Source organism: Taudactylus pleione, unplaced genomic scaffold, assembly GCF_031769625.1.
Source record: "Taudactylus pleione unplaced genomic scaffold, aTauple2 ptg000026l, whole genome shotgun sequence".
Taxonomy (NCBI): Eukaryota; Metazoa; Chordata; class Amphibia; order Anura; family Myobatrachidae; genus Taudactylus; species Taudactylus pleione.
In genome coordinates, this window is record NW_028284428.1 from 4,590,543 (window position 1) to 4,614,738 (window position 24,196).

Below are 24,196 nucleotides of genomic sequence, written 5' to 3' on the forward strand. Positions count from 1 at the left end.
AGGCTGATCCAAGTCAGGCTTGACTTTTCCCGCCTGACTCGGATCTGAAATCGAGGCAAAACGTCATCATCCCGCCTTCCGGGTCTCGAGGGGTTTTGGATTCCATATAAGGTACCCACGTCAGCGCCATTTTCTCACTCGGCTGTGGACAGTGAAGAGGGAGGGTGGGAGATAGGGCTGGCTGGGCTGTGTAGTGTAGTGTAGTGCAGTGTAGTGTTGTGCTGTGCTGCTGTTGTCCATAGGGGCTGTATCCACTCCTCCAAAGTCTATAGGGGCTGGCTGTGTTGTGCTGTGCTGCTGTTGTCCATAGGGGCTGTGTCCACTCCTCCAAAGTCCATAGGGGCTGGCTGGGCTGTGATGTGAGTCAGTTGTCCATAGGGGCTGTGTCCACTCCAAAGCCCTGTGCAGTGTCCCAGTCCTAAAGGGGTGCTGTAGTGTTGTCCAGGGGGTTCTCTGTCCATCAGGGGTGCTCCCCCCAAGTGCACTCCAAATAATATTTTTTTTTTCTGTGTTTGTGAATTGTGTGCGCAGTAGCCGCACGTGCATCAACAAAGTAGCGCCAAGCGTGCGCCTGTGTCATACATAAAGGGCAAGCTGGCTTGACCGTTAAAGGGTGCTGTAACCCCCAAAGTGCACTCCAAAAAAAATAAAAAATTATTTTCTGTGTTTGTGAATTGAGTGTACTGTGGCTGCACATGCATCAACAAAGGAGCAGTGCCAAGCGAGCGCCTGTGTCCCATAAGTAAAGGGACGGCTGGCTTGTCCGTTAAAGGGTGCTGTAACCCCCAAAGTGCACTCCAAACAAAATAAAAAAATATTTTCTGTGTTTGTGAATTGTGTGCACTGCGGCCGCATGTGCATCAACAAAGTAGCGCCAAGCGTGCGCCTCTGTCATAAGTAAAGGGCCGGCTGGCTCATCTGTTAAAGGGTGGTATAATCCCCAGTGCACTCCAAACAAAATAAAAAAATATTTTCTGTGTTTGTGAATTGTGTGCACTGTGGCTGCACGTGCATCAACAAAGGAGCAGCGCCAAGTGTGCGCCTGTGTCCCATATGTAAAGGGCTGGCTGGGTTGTCTGTTAAAGGGTGCTGTAACCTCCAAAGTGCACTCCAAAAAAAATATATTTTTTTGTGTTTGTGAATTGTGTGCGCAGTAGCCGCACGTGCATCAACAAAGTTGCGCCAAGCGTGCGTCTGTATCATAAGTGAAGGGTCGGCTGGCTTGTCCGTTAAAGGGTGCTGTAACCCCCAAAGTGCACTCCAAACAAAATAAAAAAATATTTTCTGTGTTTGTGAATTGTGTGCACTGTGGCTGCACGTGCATGATCAAAGGAGCAGCGCCAAGCATGCGCCTGTGTCCCATAAGTCTGTCAAAGGGTGGTGTAACCCCCAAAGTGCACTCCACAAAAAATAAACAATTCTTTTTTTTCTGTGTTTGTTTGCGAAAAGTATGCGCAGTAGCCACAGGTGCATCAACACAGCAGCAGCGCCAAGCGTGCACCTGTGTCATAAGTCAAGGGCCGGTTTGGACATCTGGTCCGGACTGAAGGACGTGCCAACAATTTCTGACATGTCTACTGTCACTGCATATGATACTGTCACCACTGACAGAATGGTGGAGGAATTATTTTCTGTGTTTGTGAATTGTGTGCACTATGGCTGCACATGCATCAACAAAGAAGCAGCGCCAAGCGTGCACCTGTGTCATAAGTAAAGGGCCGGCTGGCTTGTCCGTTAAAGGGTGGTGTAACCCCCAAAGTGCGCTCCACAAAAAATAAAAAATTCTTATTTTTTTTCTCTTTGTGAAATGTGTGGGCTGTAGCCGCACATGCATCCTCAAAGCAGCAGCGACAAGCGTGCGTCTGTTAAAGAGTGGTGTAACCCTCAAAGTGCGCCCCAACCAAAATAAAATAATTTTCTTTTTTCTGTGTTTGTGTGTGAAATGTGTGGGCTGTAGCCGCACCTGCATCCTCAAAGCAGCAGCAACAAGCGTGCGTCTGTCTGTTAAAGGGTGGTGTAACCCCCAAAGTGCGCTCCAACAAAAATAAAATAATCTTTTTTTCTGTGTTTGTGTGTGAAATGTATGCGCAGTAGCCGCACCAGCATCCTCAAAGCAGCAGCGAAGGCGTGCGTCAGTCTGTTAAAGGGTGGTGTAACCCTCAAAGTGCGCTCCACAAAAAATAAAAAATTCTTCTTTTTCTGTGTTTGTGAATTGTGTGGGCTGTAGCCGCACCTGTATCCTCAAAGCAGCAGCGACAAGCGTGCGTCTGTCTGTTAAAGGATTACATCGGTGACAGCATCCAAGTAGGCATGTCAGACAGTCTGTACCTGTACTGGCAGGAAAATTAGGCAATTTGGAGGCCCCTGTACAAACTGGCTCTATTTTACCTGAGTTGCCCCCCCTCCAGTGTGTACTCCGAAAGAGTGTTTAGTGCAGCCGGGAACCTTGTCAGCGAATGGCGTAGGAGGTTGCTTCCACAAAATGTGGAGACGATGATGTTCATAAAAATGAATTATCAACTCTTCCAGGGAGACCAGCCTCCAGAATGTACAGTGGGACCTGAGGTGGTGGATTCCAGCCGGGACAAATTAATACTCTGTGAGGATGAGGATGTACACAACACTGAAGAGGGTGAGGAATCGGTGGATGAGGAGGATGAGGACGACAACTTGCCTCCGTAGAGCCAGTTTGTGCAGGGACAGATTAATTGCCAGCTTGTTTTGTGGGGGCCCAAACGAACCAATCATTTCAGCCACAGTCGTGTGGCAGACCCTGGTGCTGAAATGATTGCTTTGTTAAAGTGTGCATGTCCTGTTTATACAACATAAGGGTGGGTGGGAGGGCCCAAGGACAATTCCATCTTGCACCTCTTTTTTTTCTTTGCATTATGTACTGTTTGGGGCCTAGTTTTTCAAACTGCCATCCTGTCTGCCACTGCAGTGTCACTCCTAGATGGGCCACGTGTTTGTGCCGCCCACTCGTGTCGCTTAGCAAAGTGCAACCTCGGTGCAACCTTTTGGACATAAAAACACTATTGTGAGGTGTTCAGAAATGAGTGGAAATTAAGGTTATCGAGGTTAATAATAGCATAGGAGCAGAAAAACCAACAAATTCTGTGATTTTAGCTGTTTTTATGCTTTTTTAAAAAAAAATACAGATCCAAAACCCAAAACACGGAAGGGTGGTTTTGGCAAAACCAATCCAGATCCAAAACACGAAGAAAGATCCAGATCCAAAACCAAAACACAAAAAGTGGCCGATGCACACCCCTAATATATATATATATCTATATATCTATATCTATATATATATATATATATATATATATAAATTGTATACACATACAAACATACAAATGCAGAAATCCCCCATTACAAATCCTGCGTTTGCCCCTGAGCATATCACGTCGATGAATAACATTGCTTATTCTCCATGGTCTGACCTCTGACTATAGGGAAACTCCATATTCAGCTGAAAACTGCAAATTTGTTGATTGATTCAACTAATTAACCTACTCCAATGACAAGGGGATTAAGAACAGCCCTAATGCTATCAGCATAGGGCTAGTTTTGGCATAAGGTGTCACCAGGTTGTTTGCTTGCTGCATTCCCATAAGGCAGTGGTTCCAAAACTTTGCAAATTTTGGCAATATCAGGTTAACCTATCAATGCTTGTTTTTATTTGTGGGAGGGGACACTCATTTATTTTTTCTTTTCTTTTACAGGTAATGCAAGGTTTGTGATTCTGCTGCTAATTACAGGGGGGGGGGAAAGGGGTGTGGAATAATTGCAATAGGTACACCTTCTAACTAAGTGGTATATATGCAGCATTTCCATGCAGCATTTCCACCCTACAAACAAAATAAGTTGTATTAATATGCCCCCTTCCTCTTTCTTGTGACTAGGGAGGCGTAGATGAATTTGGGAGGCTTGAGCCAAGACTTCCTCATGTATGAGGTGAGGAGTAAGAGGAACTGCAGAGGTTGATCGACCTGAAGACGAGGACAGGAATGCAATGTCTTTTTTTAACAGTAAGTAGGAATGATAACTGGAGATAATGATACTTTATAGATGAGCAGAATCGGGTTGGGGCCGATGATGCTGGGTTGTTGAGTAGGGTCGGAGTGACCAGTAATGCTGAACTGAAGAGCTGGATCGGTTTGAGACCGATAGTGATGAACTGGAGTGATGTGACTGATGTTTTGGAGATAACAGCGGGAAGCAATGATTGGAGATATTGAATGAGGCTGATGATTGGAGGTATCAGATGGGACCGATGATTGGAGACCAATGTTTGGAGATATTGAATGAGATCGATGTTTGAAGACATTGAATGAGACCCGATGATTGGAGGTATTGGATGGAACCGATGAGTGGAGGTATTGAATGAGACCAATGTGTAAAGGTATTGAATGAAACCGATGATTGGAGGTATCATCTGGAACCAATGGAGGCAGTAATGACTAGAGCCGTACCTAGACTTTTTGGTGCCCTGTGCCAGAGAGAGCATTGGTGCCCCCCCTATATTTTTTTAAATGGGTACATAAGATATTGCACCTGAAAAAGGGCCATGGCCTCATGGGGAAGGGCCAGGGAAGAGATAGAGGAGGCCAGGAGATGCTGGGGATAAAAAAAGAGGAAGCTACAAGTGAGAATGATAATAAACAGAAAATTGACAGGCCTAAACAGCACCCCCTGCCCTGCGTTGCCCTGTGCCATGGCACTGGTCGCACCAGCCTAGTTATGGCCCTGGTAAGGACAAGTCTCAGTGGTAAAACCAGACTGGAATACAAGATGGCATTGGAGATTTGTTTACTAGACTTTGGAACTGGATATAATGGACTGGGACTGTTCAGATACTGAGGGGGTCATTCAGGCCCTGTCGTTAGCGCCGATGCACTCGGACTGGGTCGATGGCCCCCCACAGAGCATACGAACGACGGCGCCATCGTGCACATGCGTGAGACCCGCTACGACCGACAGCGCCGGTCGTAGCGGGTCTCGATCCAAAGGGAGCGAGCTGTCGATGTTGATTGACAGCTCGCCCCATTTGGAAGGCGGGCCGGGGGGCTGGCAGCCCAAACGGAGGTGCTCCCATGGAAATGCCTACCGTTTGGGGCAGTCCCACTGACATCACTAGTGATGTCAGTGGAGAGCTTCTGGCTCAGACAGAGCCGAAAGCTCTCTGGGGCTTACGACAAGGGAGACCCTACCCTAGGGTCTCGTCGTAAGCCCCGATGGTCACGATGGTCTTCACCATCGCGACCATCACCTTAGGCAGTCGTAACCGCCTTACCACAGCCTTACCACCACAAAGGAGGACGTCTTGAAAATTCAAGACGTCCTCCCCTCATTCAGACCGACCGCACGCTCTGTGCGACCGGCTCTGAATGAGGTCCTGAGTACCTGGGAGCTCAGCGCAGAGCTGTAACTTCAGCAAGTTGCAATATTGTACTGGCAATGAGGGCCATTCAGTGACAGAACACTGAGCGGACAGGGCAGGAGCAGCCCAGGTAGACCTCAGCATCAGCCGAGGGCGATGTGCTAGTGTGGACATGCACCGGAGAGGAACGGAAAGAGGTTGCTACGGAGAGGTAGGAAAGAGGTTTTAAGCGTCCAAAGCATGACACACAGTACAAAAAAACCTGCATTTTGCACTTCTTTCCTGGATATATTGCCAACTTTACATGAGCCACACAGTATGAAATAGGGAAGAATGATGGTAAAAAGTAGATTGTATTGCAGGAACTTTGCAGCTCTGTGAAACAGCCTCTTCTTTCATTGCAATACAATTTAACAGCTGTTTTTCTAATTTCTGCTGAAATAAAATAACTTTTCCCATTTCTTACCTTGAACTTCAGTACCGCTCTTTGATGTTGCTTATGCTTGATGGAGAATTGAAAAAAAAATGTTAATTCCCCCAGCTGGATGTCTTCACTCAAATGAATGAATTTACTTGGCATTTACAGTGTGTCTAAAACCAGACCCAGTGTTGTGAAAGGACACATAAGCCCATAGTTTGGAAGGCAGAACTACTGTAGCAGGCTGTCCCTTATTTCATCGGCCTAAAACATGTTCCTTATTTCATCCTCCTAGCACATGTATCGTTCTACTGCATACCTACAAGCAGAAACTTAACTGGAAACAAACAAGCCTCATAGCAGATTCTGAATGGGCCAACAATGCGTCTAGGGACATCATTTCTTCACTTTACTTACCTTGCTTGGGCTGCATGCCCTCCATACCCACCAAGCCAGGGTTATGGGGAAGAGCCCCGGGCTTCAGCGTAAGCCTGTGGTGCCCAGGAGGGGGGGACCCTTCTTTAGGGGGTCTCCGACTCCCTCAAGATCACCGGCTTTCACTTACCGATTTGGGGTGCTAATGCTTTGGACCTGGAGCCCAGGTGATTGGGTCTACGGGTTGTGGCATTACACCCTGGTTGTCACAAACGTGGAATTTAGGAGCTGTGTTCCCGGACTGGGCCTTGGATCTGTTTTATTTGGCGCAGACGCTCGCTGGAGGAGGCTTGGCTTAATGAAGTTTCTCCGCATGAGAGGGTGCAGCGAACTGACAGGAGTTTGAGGAATGCGGCAGTAACGAGATAGCTAGGAAGCTACGTGGAGCGGCTGGATAGCCTAGGGTAGACGTTGGTAGCTGAGTTGCTATGTGGAGCGGCTGGATAGCAGTGGGTAGACGTAGGTAGCTGAGTGGCTACGTAGAGCGGCTGGATAGCCGTGGGTAGACGTTGGTAGCTGAGTGGCTACGTGGAGCGGCTGGTTAGCCATGGGTAGACATTGGTAGCTGAGTGGCTACGTGGAGCGGCTGGATAGCCGTGGGTAGACGTTGGTAGCTGAGTGGCTACGTGGAGCGGCTGGATAGCCATGGGTAGACGTTGGTAGCTGAGTGGCTACGTGGAGCGGCTGGATAGCCGTGGGTAGACGTTGGTAGCTGAGAGGCTACGTGGAGCGGCTGGATAGCCGTGGGTAGACGTTGGCAGCTGAGTGGCTACGTGGAGCGGCTGGATAGCCGTGGGTAGACGTTGGTAGCTGAGTGGCTACGTGGAGCGGCTGGATAGCCGTTTGTAGACGTTGGTAGCTGAGAGGCTATGTGGAGCGGCTGGATAGCCGTGGGTAGACATTGGTAGCTGAGCGGCTACGTGGAGCGGCTGGATAGCCGTGGGTTGACGTTGGTAGCTGAGTGGCTACGTGGAGCGGCTGGATAGCCGTGTGTAGACGTTGGTAGCTGAGAGGCTACGTGGAGCGGCTGGATAGCCGTGGGTAGACGTTGGTAGCTGAGCGGCTACGTGGAGTGGCTGGATAGCCGTGGGTAGATGTTGGTAGCTGAGCGGCTACGTGGAGCGGCTGGAGCGCAGTGGGAAGGCTACTTAGCTAAACTAAGAAACTAGTTGCACTGGCAACTTGTGTGAGCATTGGGGATCCTTTTATAGTGGACACTGGGAGCTGACAGGCTGAGAGAGAAGGAGAAGGCTCCTCATTGGTGGAAGTGGGGTCACATGGGCAATCCAAGATGGCCGCGCCCATGGACCGGAGGACAGCGCTTCCTGGAGGTAGTCAGCAGGGACCAGCGGTGAGCAGGAGCCGGCGTGGGAGCAGCACAGCAGCGGGACCCTCCAGAGGACAACAGCGCGGGAGCTGGAAGACAGCGCGGGTCAGCGCCCGCACAGGTAAGTGACGGGGTCTGATTCTGGGGTCTCCAGGCCGGCATGTGACAGTACCCCCTTCTTCAAGGGTGGCCACCGGACACTTCCTTGGTTTATGAGGAAATTTCACATGGAACGTTTTGACCAGACGGGGTGCATGGACATCGGAGGCATTTATCCAGATTCGTTCCTCCGGACCATAATTCTTCCAGTCGATAAGGTATTGAAGACGGTTGTATCGACAATGGGAATCTAAGATTCTGTCAACTTCGAACTTTTCTCCCTGCTGTGTTTGAACACTAGAAGCTTTAGGCAGGACCTTCTGAAATTGGTTTAAGACTAGTGGTTTTAAAAGAGAAATATGGAAGGAACTTGGAATGCGAAGAAACGGAGGAAGCTTTAACTTGTAATCCACAGGATTCAGGACTTTGATGATTGGGAATGGACCAATGAATCGCGGAGCAAATTTCATCGAGGGTACTCGGAGTCTTAGGTTTCGGGTAGAGAGCCAGACCATATCCCCAGGTCGGAAATTTGGAATCGCTCGTCTTTGGCGGTCAGCAAATCTCTTGTACCGGGCTGACGTTTTAGTCAGAGAGGAACGAACCTTTTCCCAGATGTTGGAGAATCGTTGAAGGGACATTTTGGCCGCAGGCACATCTAATGTGGGAAGAAGAGGGAAATCTGGCACTCGAGGATGTTGACCAAAAACTGTAAAAAAAGGAGTTGAGCTGGTGGATGTGTGATAATGATTATTGTGGGCAAATTCGGCCCAAGGAAGAAGTTCAATCCAGTCATCTTGGGAGGAGGAGACAAAAGTGCGCAGGAACTGTTCCAGGTCTTGATTGACCATTTCGGTCTGACCGTTGGTCTGGGGATGATAAGCGGTAGAAAATTTGAGTTTTACCTGAAGGGCTGAGCAGAGTAACCTCCAGAACTTCGCTACGAACTGTACTCCCCTGTCGGAGATGATCTCTTGAAGATCTCTTTTATAAAGCTCTGGGCGAGTAGAGGTGCAGACGGAAGCCCAGTAAGTGGTACGAAATGAGCCATTTTAGAAAAACGATCCACGATAACCCAAATTGTGTTGTGGCCCCGAGATGGAGGAAGATCAGAGATGAAATCCATAGATAGGTGAGTCCATGGCTTAGATGGAATTGCAAGAGGTTGGAGTTGACCGTGTGGAACCCGCCGAGGTATCTTGTGTTGGGCACATTTGATGCATGAAGACACATAAGACCTGATGTCCTTCTTCATCGAAGACCACCAATAGGACCGCTGGATAAATTCAAGTGTTTTATCCATACCCAGGTGACCAGAGAACCGGGAAGCATGAGCCCAATGCAGTAACCTCTTGCGGAGTTCCGGAGCGACGAAAGTCTTCCCAACCGGGGGTATTGAAGATAGTTGAGTAGAGGCGAAGGAAGCGGAATTCAAGATTGGTTGGGGCTGCTCCACGGGTAGATCAGGGTTGCTCGTCATGGAACGGGAGAGTGCGTCGGCTTTGAGGTTTTGTGAACCGGGGCGATAGGAGACTTTGAAATTAAATCTGGAGAAAAACATTGCCCACCTGGCTTGACGAGGGTTCAAGCAATTTGCAGATTTAAGATAAAGGAGGTTCTTATGGTCAGTAAAAATGGTAATGGGGTAATGAGCTCCTTCTAGAAGATATCGCCATTCTTCGAGGGCTAGTTTCATGGCAAGTAACTCTTGATCTCCAATGGTGTAGTTCTTCTCTGCAGGCAAAAACTTCCGGGAAAAGAAACCACAGGGATGAAGTTTTTCATCTTTAAATCGCTGGGAAAGCACTGCACCGACACCTTCAGAGGATGCGTCCACCTCCAGGATAAAGGGCCGGGTGGAGTCTGGTTGCTTTAAGATGGGAGCGGAGATGAAGGCTTGCTTAAGGAGTTGAAATGCAGAGGTAGCTTCGACGGGCCATATAGTTGGATCTGCTCCCTTGCGGGTGAGGGCTGTAATCGGAGCTACCAGAGTCGAGAAACCTTTTACAAACTTGCAATAGTAATTGGCAAATCCTAGGAATCTTTGTATGGATTTTAAGGAAGAAGGAAGAGACCAATCAAGAATGGCTTGTAGTTTTGACGAATCCATTTGAAGGCCTGTTCCGGAGATAATGTATCCCAGGAATGGTACACTTGAGACCTCAAACAGACACTTCTCTAATTTGCAAAACAGTTGAGTGGACCGCAACCTCAGAAGGACTTGTTTGACCTGGTCTCGATGAGTTTGGAGGTCTTGAGAAAAAATCTAAATGTCGTCTAAGTAAACGACCACACACTTGTACAAGAGGTCCCAGAAGATTTCATTGATGAAAAACTGGAAGACGGCCGGAGCATTACAGAGGCCGAAGGGCATAACGAGATACTCGTAGTGCCCATCCCTGGTGTTGAAGGCCGTTTTCCATTCATCGCCTGGACGGATACGAATTAAATTATAGGCTCCTCTTAGGTCGAGTTTGGAAAAAACTGTGGCTCCCTTGACTCTATCAAATAACTCTGTAATGAGAGGAAGAGGGTAGCGATTCTTAATAGTTATTTCATTAAGACCCCGGTAGTCAATACACGGGCGCAAGCCACCATCTTTTTTTTTTACGAAGAAAAATCCAGCCCCTGCTGGAGACGTGGAAGGTCGAATGAAGCCTTTATTTAAGTTTTCCGTAATGTACTCCAACATGGCCTGAGTCTCAGGGAGAGATAGAGGATAGGTTCGGCCCCTAGGAGGATTCTTCCCGGGAATCAGATCTATGGGACAGTCCCAATCACGATGGGGAGGTAACAGGTCTGCGCTCTGTTTGCAAAAGACGTCCTGAAACCCATCGTAGGCTTTGGGCAGGTCTGTAGAATCCCGTACAACGGAAGATCTGATAGGTATTACCCGCTGAAGGCAACCTTTGAAGCAATTGGAACCCCAGGAGATTATTTCCATGGTCCAATTGATTTGAGGTGAATGTCTCTGTAGCCAGGGTAATCCGAGGACTAAAGAATGAGAGGCTTTGGGAATCACTAGGAAGGATAGTTGTTCGGAATGGAGCACCCCAATGGTAAGTTTAAGTGGTGTTGTACGATGGGTGATGGTTCCACTAGAAATGCGACTACCATCGATGGCGGTTAAAGTGATGACTCGAGGCAACGCTTCCATGGGGATTTGATGCTTCTGGACAAATTCAGTAGTGACAAAGTTCTCTGCCGCTCCGGAATCCAGGAGAGCTAATACAGCTTTGGAACCTCGAGGACACTTTAAATGAGCCTGGATGGTGGAATCAGACTTCCTTTGTGATTCAATGGCAACTCCTAACTTAACCTCTCTTTCATAAGTTAGGAGGAGGCGTTTCCCGGACGAATGGGACAAGTTTTAACTAAATGTTGAGGAGATCCGCATGGAGGTTCTGCCTCCGCCTTTTCTGACGCTCCTCAGCCGATAAATGAGAGCGGTTGACCTGCATGGGTTCTTCGCCCAGAGGAGGAGAGGGTAAGCGGGAAACTGGACGTTGCCTTCCACGATCAAATCTGCCTCTTTCCAAGGCACGCTCCCTGTGACAGAGATCCACCTTGTTGCAGAGGGAGATTAACCCATCCAAACTGGTTGGAAGGTCACGGGAAGCTAGGTCATCTTTGAGCCTTTCAGAAAGGCCACTCCAGAAGGCAGCGATGAGGGCATCCTCGTTCCAATTGAGTTCTGAAGCCAGAGTCTGGAACTGGACTACGTATTGGCCGACGGTCCTGCTGCCCTGACGGAGGCGTAGAATATCAGCTGATGCGGAGGTGGTTCTTCCGGGTTCATCAAAGATTTTGCGAAATGTAGCAACAAATTCGGGGTAGTTGGAGAGCAGGGGATCCGACTTCTCCCAAAGGGGCGAGACCCAATCGAGTGCTTGGCCAGAGAGTAGAGAGATGATATATGCCACCCTGGTTCTGGCCGTCGGAAAGTTGGCGGATTGTAGCTCGAACTGGATTTCGCATTGATTTAAAAAACCCCTGCATAATTTGGGGTTGCCATCGAACTTGCTCGGAGGGGAGAGCTGAAGAGGAGCAGGAGGTAGAACCGGAGGAGCAGGTGACACCACAGGAGGAGAGGCGGCTTGGGAGCCAGCGGGAGCGGGATGAGCCAGTAAGGACTGGATGTTGTCCAGGCGTGACGACATATCTTGGATAAATTGGATCAGCTGAGCCTGAGAGGTCTCCTGTCTTTCCAGATGGGATAGTACATCCTGCGAGGCTTCTATCCCAGATCCTTGACCACTTGCCGAGTCCATCTGGCCAGTGCAAACTGTCACAAACGTGGAATTTAGGAGCTGTGTTCCCGGACTGGGCCTTGGATCTGTTTTATTTGGCGCAGACGCTCGCTGGAGGAGGCTTGGCTTAATGAAGTTTCTCCGCATGAGAGGGTGCAGCGAACTGACAGGAGTTTGAGGAATGCGGCAGTAACGAGATAGCTAGGAAGCTACGTGGAGCGGCTGGATAGCCTAGGGTAGACGTTGGTAGCTGAGTGGCTATGTGGAGCGGCTGGATAGCAGTGGGTAGACGTAGGTAGCTGAGTGGCTACGTAGAGCGGCTGGATAGCCGTGGGTAGACGTTGGTAGCTGAGTGGCTACGTGGAGCGGCTGGATAGCCGTGGGTAGATGTTGGTAGCTGAGTGGCTACGTGGAGCGGCTGGTTAGCCGTGGGTAGACGTTGGTAGCTGAGTGGGTACGTGGTGCGGCTGGATAGCCGTGGGTAGACGTTGGTAGCTGAGTGGCTACGTGGAGCGGCTGGATAGCCGTGGGTAGACGTTGGTAGCTGAGTGGCTACGTGGAGCGGCTGGATAGCCGTGGGTAGACGTTGGTAGCTGAGAGGCTACGTGGAGCGGCTGGATAGCCGTGGGTAGACGTTGGTAGCTGAGAGGCTACGTGGAGCGGCTGGATAGCCGTGGGTAGACGTTGGTAGCTGAGTGGCTACGTTGAGCGGCTGGATAGCCGTGTGTAGACGTTGGTAGCTGAGAGGCTACGTGGAGCGGCTGGATAGCCGTGGGTAGACGTTGGTAGCTGAGCGGCTACGTGGAGCGGCTGGATAGCCGTTGGTAGACGTTGGTAGCTGAGTGGCTACGTGGAGCGGCTGGATAGCCGTGTGTAGACGTTGGTAGCTGAGAGGCTACGTGGAGCGGCTGGATAGCCGTGGGTAGACGTTGGTAGCTGAGTGGCTACGTGGAGCGGCTGGATAGCCGTGGGTAGACGTTGGTAGCTGAGCGGCTACGTGGAGCGGCTGGAGCGCAGTGGGAAATCTACTTAGCTAAACTAAGAAACTAGTTGCACTAGCAACTTGTGTGAGCATTGGGGATCCTTTTATAGTGGACACTTGGAGCTGACAGGCTGAGAGAGAAGGAGAAGGCTCCTCATTGGTGGAAGTGGGGTCACATGGGCAATCCAAGATGGCCGCGCCCATGGACCGGAGGACAGCGCTTCCTGGAGGTAGTCAGCGGGGACCAGCGGTGAGCAGGAGCCGGCGTGGGAGCAGCACAGCAGCGGGACCCTCCAGAGGACAACAGCGCGGGAGCCGGAAGACAGCGCGGGTCAGCGCCCGCACAGGTAAGCGACGGGGTCTGATTCTGGGGTCTCCAGGCCGGCGTGTGACACCGGTCGGTTGGGTCTGGTGCTGGTCTTAAATATAGGGGGATCCCCACGTTTTTTTACCCCTATATTTAAAACCAGAACTGGTCCCTGCAGCCTTTGGTTGGTTTCTAAAATACAGTGGAACCCTACACTTTTTGTTCCCCATATTTTTGTAAACCACCACTGGCTGGCAAGCCTGGGGCTGGTTTGGCTTTTGTTAATTTTTAACCCGTTTTTTTTACAGGTTAAACAAAACGGGAATTTTTGGGAAATATTCTAGGGACCCTCCTAAAGAAGTGTAGACATAGGGGAGGACAAAGGGTACCCCGATTTTTAACTTCTGAAGGAAGTCGGGGTTTCTAATAGCCGCGGCAGGTGCATAAATGCAGCTTTGAATTAGGTGATGCAGAAGAGCATTTAGAAGTTTTTTTCAGGCAAAACAACTATGCCCATCAAATTTGGGGTACTTGAAAATGGGGTTCAGCATATTCAAAACTTGCTAAAGTGACTTAAAAAAAACATGAAAAATCCACCTGACGCAAACACCTGCAATCAAAAAACACTTGGAGCACACTTGGGGGCCCCCCAGAGTCAAGTTCGCTATTTTTTAAGTTTGTACCCCAACTTTTTTTTTTTTGCCCCCTATTTCAAAGTAAATTTTTGGGGTGTCCTTAATTTTTTTTTTTTTTAAATTTGGACACAGATTACCTTTTGCGGACTGTCTGAAGGCTGCATGGGGGTTCCCGAAACGTTGCACCCCAAAACCCCAATTCTGCACTTTTTACCGCCTGCCATTCATAGGCGATACTTTACCGCCTATTAAATTGCATTGACTTTCCGCCTAGGCGGAAAGTCTTTCAAATTGAATACAGGGTAAAACTAAAATAGGCGATAATGACATCATCGGCGGTAAAATACCGCAAATCCGGACTTAATGCCTCAAATTGAATACGGCCCTTAGGGGTATATTTACTAAAGTGAGAGTTTTTTGAAGCGGAGATGTTGCCCATAGCAACCAATCAGATTCTACTTAACATTTAACTAGCACCTCGAGAAGATAATAGCTAGAATCTGATTGGTTGCTATGGGCAACATCCCTACTTCTAAAAACTCTCACTTTAGTAAATATAGCCCTTAGAAACTGGAGACACTTAGAAAACTGGAAGTGACCTTTCAATGCTCTTTGCACATTTCCAAGCTAGTGGTGACAGCTATGGTTGCGGCCAGCGCTATGCTTTTCTGTAACATTAATGTGGAAGTGGATTTTGTGCTTACAAAATGTAATACTGATCAATTGATAGTATTACAGTATTGGGGGTCACAGGATTTCCTTATTAGCTTGTAGAGACACTCAGATTAACCCAGTGTTTTTGTTATCTGCTTACAGTATTTAGCGATTTGACTTCATCTCCGGGCTTCATTTCTGGAGCATGAGGGTGGTGCCCCCTAGACTAAATACTAATTCAGTTGAATTTTTAAGCAATGTATTGCTGTTCTGGGCATATTGCCTATGGATTTTTTTATATTGGTGCTGCTATGCCTGCATCATTGATGTGGTTTCAGTGCAGGATATAAAGGCAAAAGGCTGCTGGAAGATGGAATTATATCTGGCTTGGAAAATTGCTTGCTGGTTTCCTACATGAGATGACCTGAGGCTTTGTCTGCTTGCTGAAATTGATTGTGGGGGCCTGGAGTGATTTTACATTTCTTACCTTGGGGACGTGATTAGCTTTTCAAAGAAGAATCTCTTTTTCCAATGAACAGTGCTTCATGAAAGAAGGTAGTTGTGGGGAGTGGAAGACAATCTTGAATGTGGGTGGGTATTCCAGTTATGGTGGGCATGGAGATGGTCACAGTTTAGAGCTGCTCCTTTGAGACCACAGCATTCCCACCTCCATATTACCTGCTCGGAGGTACTCGGACCAGGACATTACTCAATCTTCTCAAGGGACAACTTCCCACTCACATGGAGCTGGCAAAGCAGCAACACCACTGTCTAGACAAGTAGCAGGGTAAATCCAATATGGCGCCAGCATCTGCTCTGCAGGTAGGAGAAGACTTAATCTCCCCCCCCCTGCTGTATCTGCTTCCCTGCCTTCCTCCTTCCTGAACCACACCATCTCCTATCAGGACATTGCATCATCTATTAAATAGACGATGGCCACTTTAATGAAAGCAAGCTTATGCTTTTAAACAGGCCGTACAGGAGATGAATGCCAACATTACACAATAGACTCAGAATAACAAGACTAGGACTGGAGTGACATTTCATGATTTTTTCAATTACAGGATATGTGAAATGAATTTTGTAAGATGAAACATCAGATAATAAATATAAATATATTGATTTTTACAGTTCAAGACAATAAAGTTCCTGGAACCTGCAGAAAATTTGTGAAGACTCAAAAAGTCACACTCAACGGCAATCTCACATGTATCCAGTATGTTTTTTGAAGAAAACAATGTGTGGGGTTCCCCTTTAAAGCTTAAGCAGCACTAGTGCTTCTGCTTAGGTAAAATCAGGGGGAAAAAGTACATGGGGTCCCCCCCCGGGTTTTTCCTTTAGCAGAGCTAGTCTTGACCAACCAAGCCTAGTAGAACCATAGAGGGGAGACCTGCAGTGTGAGGGTCCCTTCTCTCTGGTTACTGAAGCCACAAAAAAACATACAGACCCTCTCTCCTGGGTCCAACTAGCCCTAGTAAAAATAGTAATAGGGCTCCTCTCCATTCCCCTGGAAACTGGGAAACTAGAGGCCCCAGAATTTATTTTATACAGGCAGTTTTCCTAATCTATGCCTGCTTCAACCATTCTATTGGCTGATCAAGGGAAATACTGTAGGTCTATTTAATAAATAAAATACCATTACTTTAATGTCAGAACAGGTTGCAGGGTAATCTGTCTTTTATTAAATGTCAATGTTATTAAGTAATTGAAGAGGCAGCCTAATTATAAAATGTGGGTGTTATTGATTTCATGCCAGGGCTGGTTGGAGTATTGTGTATATTTGTTGTGCCTATTGTTTCCCAAACAGGTCTCCAGCATTATAAAATTCAGACAAAGAGCAACTGAGTTTAAGGTATGAGCAACAGCAGGTAATGAAAGCTGCAAAACAGGTAGGAAAGAGCATGACAGTCTGTTAACTGTCCTGTTTTGGCTGGGGAGTCCAAATTTTGGGTGACTATCCCACTTAGTCTTGGACAGTAGAGGTATATCCCCTTCACTCTGCTCTGCTTACAACAGTGCATGCAGCATTGCATGTGTATTTGTTTGACGGTGTAGTTTGGAAAATCTTTTTAGAAATCCTCAGTTTGTCTCTGGTCAGTGATCAGATTATCTTGAAAAATTGCAAAAATATGAATGCATCATAATTAAAAATATCTGAACAAATCGTCTCTCAGACATTATTATAATATTATTATTATTATTATTATTATTATTATTATTATTATTATTATTATTATTATAATTCATTGTTATGGTGTTATGAAGGTGGATGAGGCAGGAAAGAAGATGGCATAAATGTTTTGAGAAAAGGATAGAGGATGACACCAAGGAAATGGACACAGTGAACAGAAGAGAACATGTTGATATTAATGGAGAGAAAGAGGGGTGGGGGGGTGAAGGTCCTTTAATGGGGACACACAATGAGTTCTGTCTTAGCCATGTTAAGCTTCAGAAAGAACTGAGGCCAAAGGAGCTGATGAGATATCCAAGGAAGGAGTTGTAGATAAAAAAGAGACAAGACTCTTGGAGAACACCCAGAAGTAGAGGAAATGAGAGGTGAGGTTAAATTAGCTGATCAAGGAGAATGAGCAGAGGTTAGTGACCCTTAGATATGGCGGTGAGAAGGTCACTGGCGAACATTGTGAGGGCAGTTTCAATGGACTGGAGAGACTACGAGACTGATTTAGGGGGGCCAAAAAGAGAGCGGATGGATAGAAATGTGGTAAGGCAGAGCTAAAAAATACACTCAAGGAGTTTGGAGGCAAAAGGAAGGAGAGAGAGGGATTCTTAAGGACAAGGTTAGACAATAACAACATTTTAATATTTTTATTTATTTTATAGTACAATATGATGTGAATGTTGTAGTTATATGATACAGTATAATTGCTATATTTAGTTGCATTCCATTTAAACATGAAATAATTGCATAATTACTATGCATGTACTAAGTGGTAAATGAAATATGCAATTAAAAAAGAATCACTTTAGTTAAGTAATACTAATTGTTCGTCTTACCTGGCATATAGTAAAAATATAACCGTAATGCTTAAACCAGTCATGGAAAGAGCACAGCCAATGCTGGACACAGTGTCCAGTGCTGCATACTTAATGTTTTCTTTGAATTTCTAAGAGTAGGAAAACAGAGTAAGGTTATGCATTAAAGCTTTTCCTGTAGAATAACAATTATTGTTTTCACAGCACCCAACTCCACACACCACATCTAGGAACTTATGGACTGTATGGCTACTGCTGATGTGTCACGGCCAGGGTATTTCAGCATGGCGCTAGGCGGGTGTTACCTGTGAGGTCGTAGTGGCGCGGGCTGTCTGGTGGCGGAGCTGGTGTCTGGCGGGGGGCTTTGGCTGCGCGCGTTGTTGTGCGGTCCTGTTGTCACTCTGCGCTGGTGAGGCCTGGCGGCGTCTCCGTTCCGTTTGGCATGGGCGCCGCCATCTTGCCTTCTGGCCATGTGATGCGGCTGGCCAATCCTGGTGAGTCACATGTTCCCTCCGGCCAGTAACAGCACGGCATGGGGTATTTAGGAAGGGTCAGTGCCTTCCTTCTTTGCCAGTGCAACGTGTATCTCAGCCTAGCTGAGAGGGAGTTCTCTGTGCTTTCCTGTTCCTGTGAATTCGCTGTCTGCCAGTCTGCCTGTCAGCTCCTAGCTCCCACTGGACTATCCCGCTTCCTCCATCACCCTTGCCCATACCTGAGTGCCTGAGCCTGCTGACATCCTGCGCTTCAGTTCACTACCTGCAAACCTGGCTTGATTATTTTCAGTTCACTACCTGCAAACCTGGCTTGATTATTTTCAGTTCACTACCTGCAAACCTGGCTTGATTATTTTCAGTTTCACTACCTGCACACCTGGACAGCTCTAATTGTTTCTACTTGGACATTAACCCTTTTGCTCCCACCACAGAACTCTTGTGCACATTTATATATTCCTGGACTTTTATTTACTGCCACATTATATGTCTACTCAAGCACTGATTAAAAATCCTAGTTTTATTTTCAAATCTGCTTCTGTGATCGCTCCTGCTACCACCCCGGGTCCACAAACAACCCAGAACATAACAGTTTGCACTGGCCCCATGGAGCCGGCCACGGATCAGGAGTCAGGAGTGGATTTGTTCCGATGCATTTCTGGTCGTCTTGAAAATCTGGAAAACATGCAGCATCAGATGGCTCAATTTCTGCAAGAGGTGTCCAAGCGACAGGATAGTTTGCAAACTTCCTTTTCTACCCCTGAAGTACCAGCATCTACATCCGCATCAGCTTCTGGGAATACAGGAGGCAGATCATCTCCCCGCTTACATCTTCCTTTACCAAATAAATTTGACGGCAATCCTAAACTCTGCCGAGGATTCCTAAATCAGTTTGACATACATTTTACCCTGCAGCCTGACAACTTTCTAACTGCAAGAACTGAAGTGGCTTATATAGTCTCTCTGTTATCCGGCCAGGCCTTGGAATGGGCTTCCCCACTCTGGGAGCGCTCAGATCCGCTGCTGGATAATTATGCAGGCTTTGTGTCATCCTTCAGGAGGATTTTCGATGAACCTGGGCGTACTGTATCAGCATCATCAAACATCATGACACTGAGACAAGGGGTCCGTCCTGTCAGTCAATATGCCGTGCAATTTAAAATTTTAGCATCTGAGCTTAAATGGAATGAGGAAGCCCTCACCTCGGCCTTCTGGCATGGGTTGTCAGACCGACTAAAGGATGATCTAGTCACTCGAGAGCTTCCTACTAATCTGAACGACATGATTTCGTTGTGTATCAAAGTTGACCTACGCTTCAGGGAACGTCAGGCTGAAAGAAACAGAACTGACCGGCAAAGGTCATTTACCCCCTCCATTTCTACCCGACCCATTCCTTCTCCTACTGAAGAGGAGCCTATGCAGGTGAATCATACACACCTCTCCAAAGAAGAACATCAGAGAAGAATGCAAAAGAACCTCTGTCTGTACTGCGGAGAGTCCGGTCACCTGCTGATCTCCTGCTCCCGTAAACCGGGAAATGCCAAATCCTAACTGACCCTGTAGACATCAAGTTAGGAGTTATGAACCCGTCTCCAAAAATTAAAGATTTCACGATTACCCTAGCCTTTGATCTTAAACCCAAACCTGTCTTTGCTACTGCTCTACTTGACTCGGGAGCAGCCGGAAATTTCATAACGTCTAGTTTCATAGATAAATTTCAGATTTCTTGTTTGTCTCTCAACCATGCCATCTCTCTGACCTCTATAGACGGACGCCCTCTAACTAACGGGATAGTCACCAAAGAGACTCAACCAGTATTGGTCCGAATTGGAGCACTTCATTCTGAGTCCTTAAAATTCCTGGTGATATCAGATTCCTCTCAAGAAGTGGTTCTTGGTCTACCCTGCTTACGTCAACATAATCCCAGGATTGATTGGAGTTCTATGCAGATTCTGTCATGGGGTATGGACTGTCAGAAATCCTGTCTTCCAAAAATTCGACCTGAGAGAAAGACAGTTCCATTAGTTTCTTCTGCCATTCCCAAGGAATATCAGATGTTCGCCGACGTGTTCTCTGAGCAACAAGCAAATATCTTACCCCCTCATAGGGAATGGGACTGTCCAAATGAATTGATACCTGATAAGATACCACCTCGTGGTCGTACCTATCCGCTGTCCTTGCCTGAGACTCAAGTCATGACCGAGTACATCCGGAACCTGGCAAAGGGGTTAATTTGCCCCTCTACTTCACCTGCCGGAGCTGGGTATTTCTTCATTGGCAAGAAGGACGGTGGTCTAAGACTATGTATCGATTATCGAGGCCTTAATGACATTACTGTAAAGAATCGATACCCTCTTCCCCTGATTACTGAGTTGTTTGATAGGGTCAAGGGCTCTGTCATTTTTTCTAAATTAGATCTGAGAGGGGCTTACAACCTCATTCGTATCCGAGCTGGCGATGAATGGAAGACCGCTTTTAATACCAGAGATGGACATTTTGAGTATTTAGTAATGCCTTTTGGATTGTGTAACGCCCCTGCTGTCTTTCAAAGTTTCGTTAATGAGATTTTCCGGGATCTGTTATATGTTTCGGTTGTTGTCTATCTGGATGACATACTGATTTTTTCACCCTCTGTGGCTAAACATCAAGAACATGTTAAAGAAGTTCTGACCCGTTTGAGAGAAAACCACCTTTACTGCAAACTGGAGAAGTGCGTCTTTGGAGTGCCCAGTGTACCTTTTCTTGGCTATGTAATATCTGGCTCCAGTTTAGAAATGGACCCCAAGAAGGTACAAGCAATTCTGGATTGGACCCGACCTCAGACACTGAAGGCCATCCAGAGATTGTTGGGCTTCGCCAATTATTATAGACGCTTCATTAAGGGATTTTCTACACTGCTGGCTCCCATTACAGCCTTGACCCGCAAAGGTGCTAATCCTGCCCAATGGTCACCTGAGGCAGAGTCTGCCTTTCATCTTCTAAAACAGGCCTTTATCTCAGCACCAGTTCTTCGACAACCAGATCTGGACAGGCCTTTTTTGTTGGAAGTGGATGCATCATCTCAAGCTGTGGGAGCAGTCTTGTCTCAACGTTATGAGGACAACCGAGTCCATCCGTGTGGGTTCTTTTCTAAAAAATTCTCACCTGCCGAAAGGAACTACGCTATAGGTGTGCAAGAACTACTAGCTGTAAAGTTGGCATTGAAGGAATGGAGATATTTGCTAGAAGGCGTCAAGTTTACATTTACTGTATTTACGGACCATAGAAATCTCCTATTTCTCAAAAACCTCCAATGTGTGAGTCCTCGTTTGGCCCGCTGGGCAATATTCTTTGCCAGATTTCAGTTCACCCTGACCTTCCGGTCTGGAGCACTTAATCAGAAGGCTGATGCCCTATCAAGATCTCTCCTCTGTGATGATCAATCTGAAAATCAAAGCAATACCCATGTCTTGGAATCAAGAGTTTTCGCCGCATTACAAGTTCAGCCTCCTACGGGAAAATCATTTGTGGCCCCGGAATTAAGGAAGCAGCTTCTCACTTGGGCACATTCCTCTCGCTTCGCAGGGCACTCAGGCACTCGGAAGACCTTGGAGTTCCTGAAAAGACACTATTGGTGGCCTTCTATGAAGGCAGATATAATGGAGTTCATCTCTTCCTGCTCCTCCTGTGCCCAGCATAAATCATCACGACAAGCTCCAGCTGGGGAATTGCTTCCATTACCTACTCCATCACGTCCATGGACGCATCTCTCCATGGATTTCGTCACAGACCTGCCAGTCTCTCAAGGTTTCAACACTATCTGGGTTGTAATAGACCGATTTTCTAAGATGGTCCACTATATACAGTTGAAGAAGTTACCTTCTGCCCCTGACCTGGCACAGTTGTTTGTTTAACACATATTTCGTCTACATGGCCTTCCTGCTGAAATTGTCTCTGACCGTGGTGTGCAATTTACTGCAAAATTCTGGAGGGCTTTGTGTTCTGTTCTTCAAGTGAAGTTAAACTTTTCCACGTTTTACCATCCGCAAAGCAACGGCTCCACCGAGAGAGTTAATCAAGAGCTAGAGACTTGATTAATTTTTATGTCATCTTCCCAGTACAATTGGGCTGCCTTGCACATAATGCTTCCTACCACTCGTCAAATAACCAAACGCCATTTCAGGTTGTATATGGCCTTCATCCTCGTGTTCCCAAATTTCGAAGCCTGCCTGTTTTCGATGTTCCGGCCGTGGAAGACACGGTGCGGAATTTTGCTGCCATCTGGACTCAAGTACGGTCTGATTTGTTGAAGGCATCCTGTCGCTATAAGACCCAGGCCGATAGAAAGCATAGAATAGTTCCACGCATGCAAGTAGGAAACCAGGTCTGGTTGTCTACTCGGAACCTTCGTCTAAGAGTTCCGTCTATGAAATTCGCACCCCGCTTCATCGGTCCCTTCACCATAACAGAAGTCATTAATCCAGTGGCCTACCGGTTACAGTTACCCCCGTACCTAAAAATTCCCAATTCCTTCCATGTTTCCTTATTAAAGCCCCTAGTGCTGAATAAGTTCCATAATGCTCTCCCTGCTTCTCCTCGAGTCCAGACGGAGAGAGGAGTTGAGTTTGAAGTCGCCCGGATCTTGGACTCTCGTCTGCGCAGAGGTCATCTTCAGTATTTGTTGGACTGGAAAGGTTACGGTCCAGAGGAACGTTGCTGGACCAATGCTCGTGATGTCCATGCTCCCACGCTCATCAGGAGATTCCATTCTGCCCATCCGGAGAAGCCTGGTGAGTGTCCTGAGGCCACCCCAAAAGGGGGGGGTACTGTCCGGCCAGGGTATTTCAGCATGGCGCTAGGCGGGTGTTACCTGTGAGGTCGTTGTGGAGCGGGCTGTCCGGTGGCGGAGCTGGTGTCTGGCGGGGGGCTTTGGCTGCGCACGTTGTTGTGCGGTCCTGTTGTCACTCTGCACTGGTGAGGCCTGGCGGCGTCTCCGTTCCGTTTGGCATGGGCGCCGCCATCTTGCCTTCTGGCCATGTGATGCGGCTGGCCAATCCTGGTGAGTCACATGTTCCCTCCGGCCAGTAACAGCACGGCATGGGGTATTTAGGAAGGGTCAGTGCCTTCCTTCTTTGCCAGTGCAACGTGTATCTCAGCCTAGCTGAGAGGGAGTTCTCTGTGCTTTCCTGTTCCTGTGAATTCGCTGTCTGCCAGTTTGCCTGTCAGCTCCTAGCTCTCACTGGACTACCCCACTTCCTCTATCACCCTTGCCCATACGTGAGTGCCTGAGCCTGCTGACATCCTGCGCTTCAGTTCACTACCTGCAAACCTGGCTTGATTATTTTCAGTTCACTACCTGCAAACCTGGCTTGATTATTTTCAGTTTCACTACCTGCACATCTGGACAGCTCTAATTGTTTCTACTTGGATATTAACCCTTTTGCTCCCACCACAGAACTCTTGTGCACATTTATATATTCCTGGACTTTTATTTACTGCCACATTATATGTCTACTCAAGCACTTATTAAAAATCCTAGTTTTATTTTCAAATCTGCTTCTGTGATCGCTCCTGCTACCACCCCGGGTCCACAAACAACCCAGAACATAACATGATGGCCATGGGTAGACAGACGCATGTTAAATACATTTGATCTACTGTATTACAATAGACTATATCTAAACTACTATTTCTGAAATGTATCAAGTGTTTGAAGGAAGTCACTGCAGAATGCATACTAGATTATCCAGAAGATTGCACCTGCTCTGCAAAGGAGTAACATCCAGACTGGTAAGTATTTGCTCCCTTTCTGTGACTACAATACCATTCACATACTGTATGCAGGCAGAGTGAACTAATACAATGAATGATGCATGCACTGAATCAACATTAAAAAACACCCAACATTAAGGATTCCATCCATACACTGCAAACTGATCCCACTGCACAACCCGGACCTCCTTACCATAGGAAGGAGCAGAGATCAGGCAACCAACAACATCTGAAGATGGCATACTGTAGGTTCCCACAGTCTAACTCTGAAAACTTTCAGTTTTTGGAGTTTGAAGAATGAAAGTCTCCATAGTACTGTATTGGGACAGAGGAATGGATATAAAGTGAAAGGTAAGCTCTCCTGCTTACCTTTCACTTTATATCCATTCGTCTATCAGTGACATCTACTGCTTTCCCTTAATAATGAATGGGTCTGTTACTTCATTACTACAAAAGTAGGTGGAAAGTTA

The 24,196-nt window shown here is 47.2% G+C and overlaps 1 protein-coding gene across 1 annotated transcript in view; it reads right to left on the reverse strand.

Moving 5' to 3' along the window:
* The window catches only part of ADGRG7 (adhesion G protein-coupled receptor G7), a 150,183-nt gene that overhangs the window by 32,499 nt on the left and 93,488 nt on the right, over positions 1-24,196 (reverse strand). Inside the window, 1 exon segment of the mRNA XM_088451729.1 lies at positions 17,506-17,615. Within this exon segment, the coding sequence (XP_088307855.1) occupies positions 17,506-17,615 (110 nt within the window).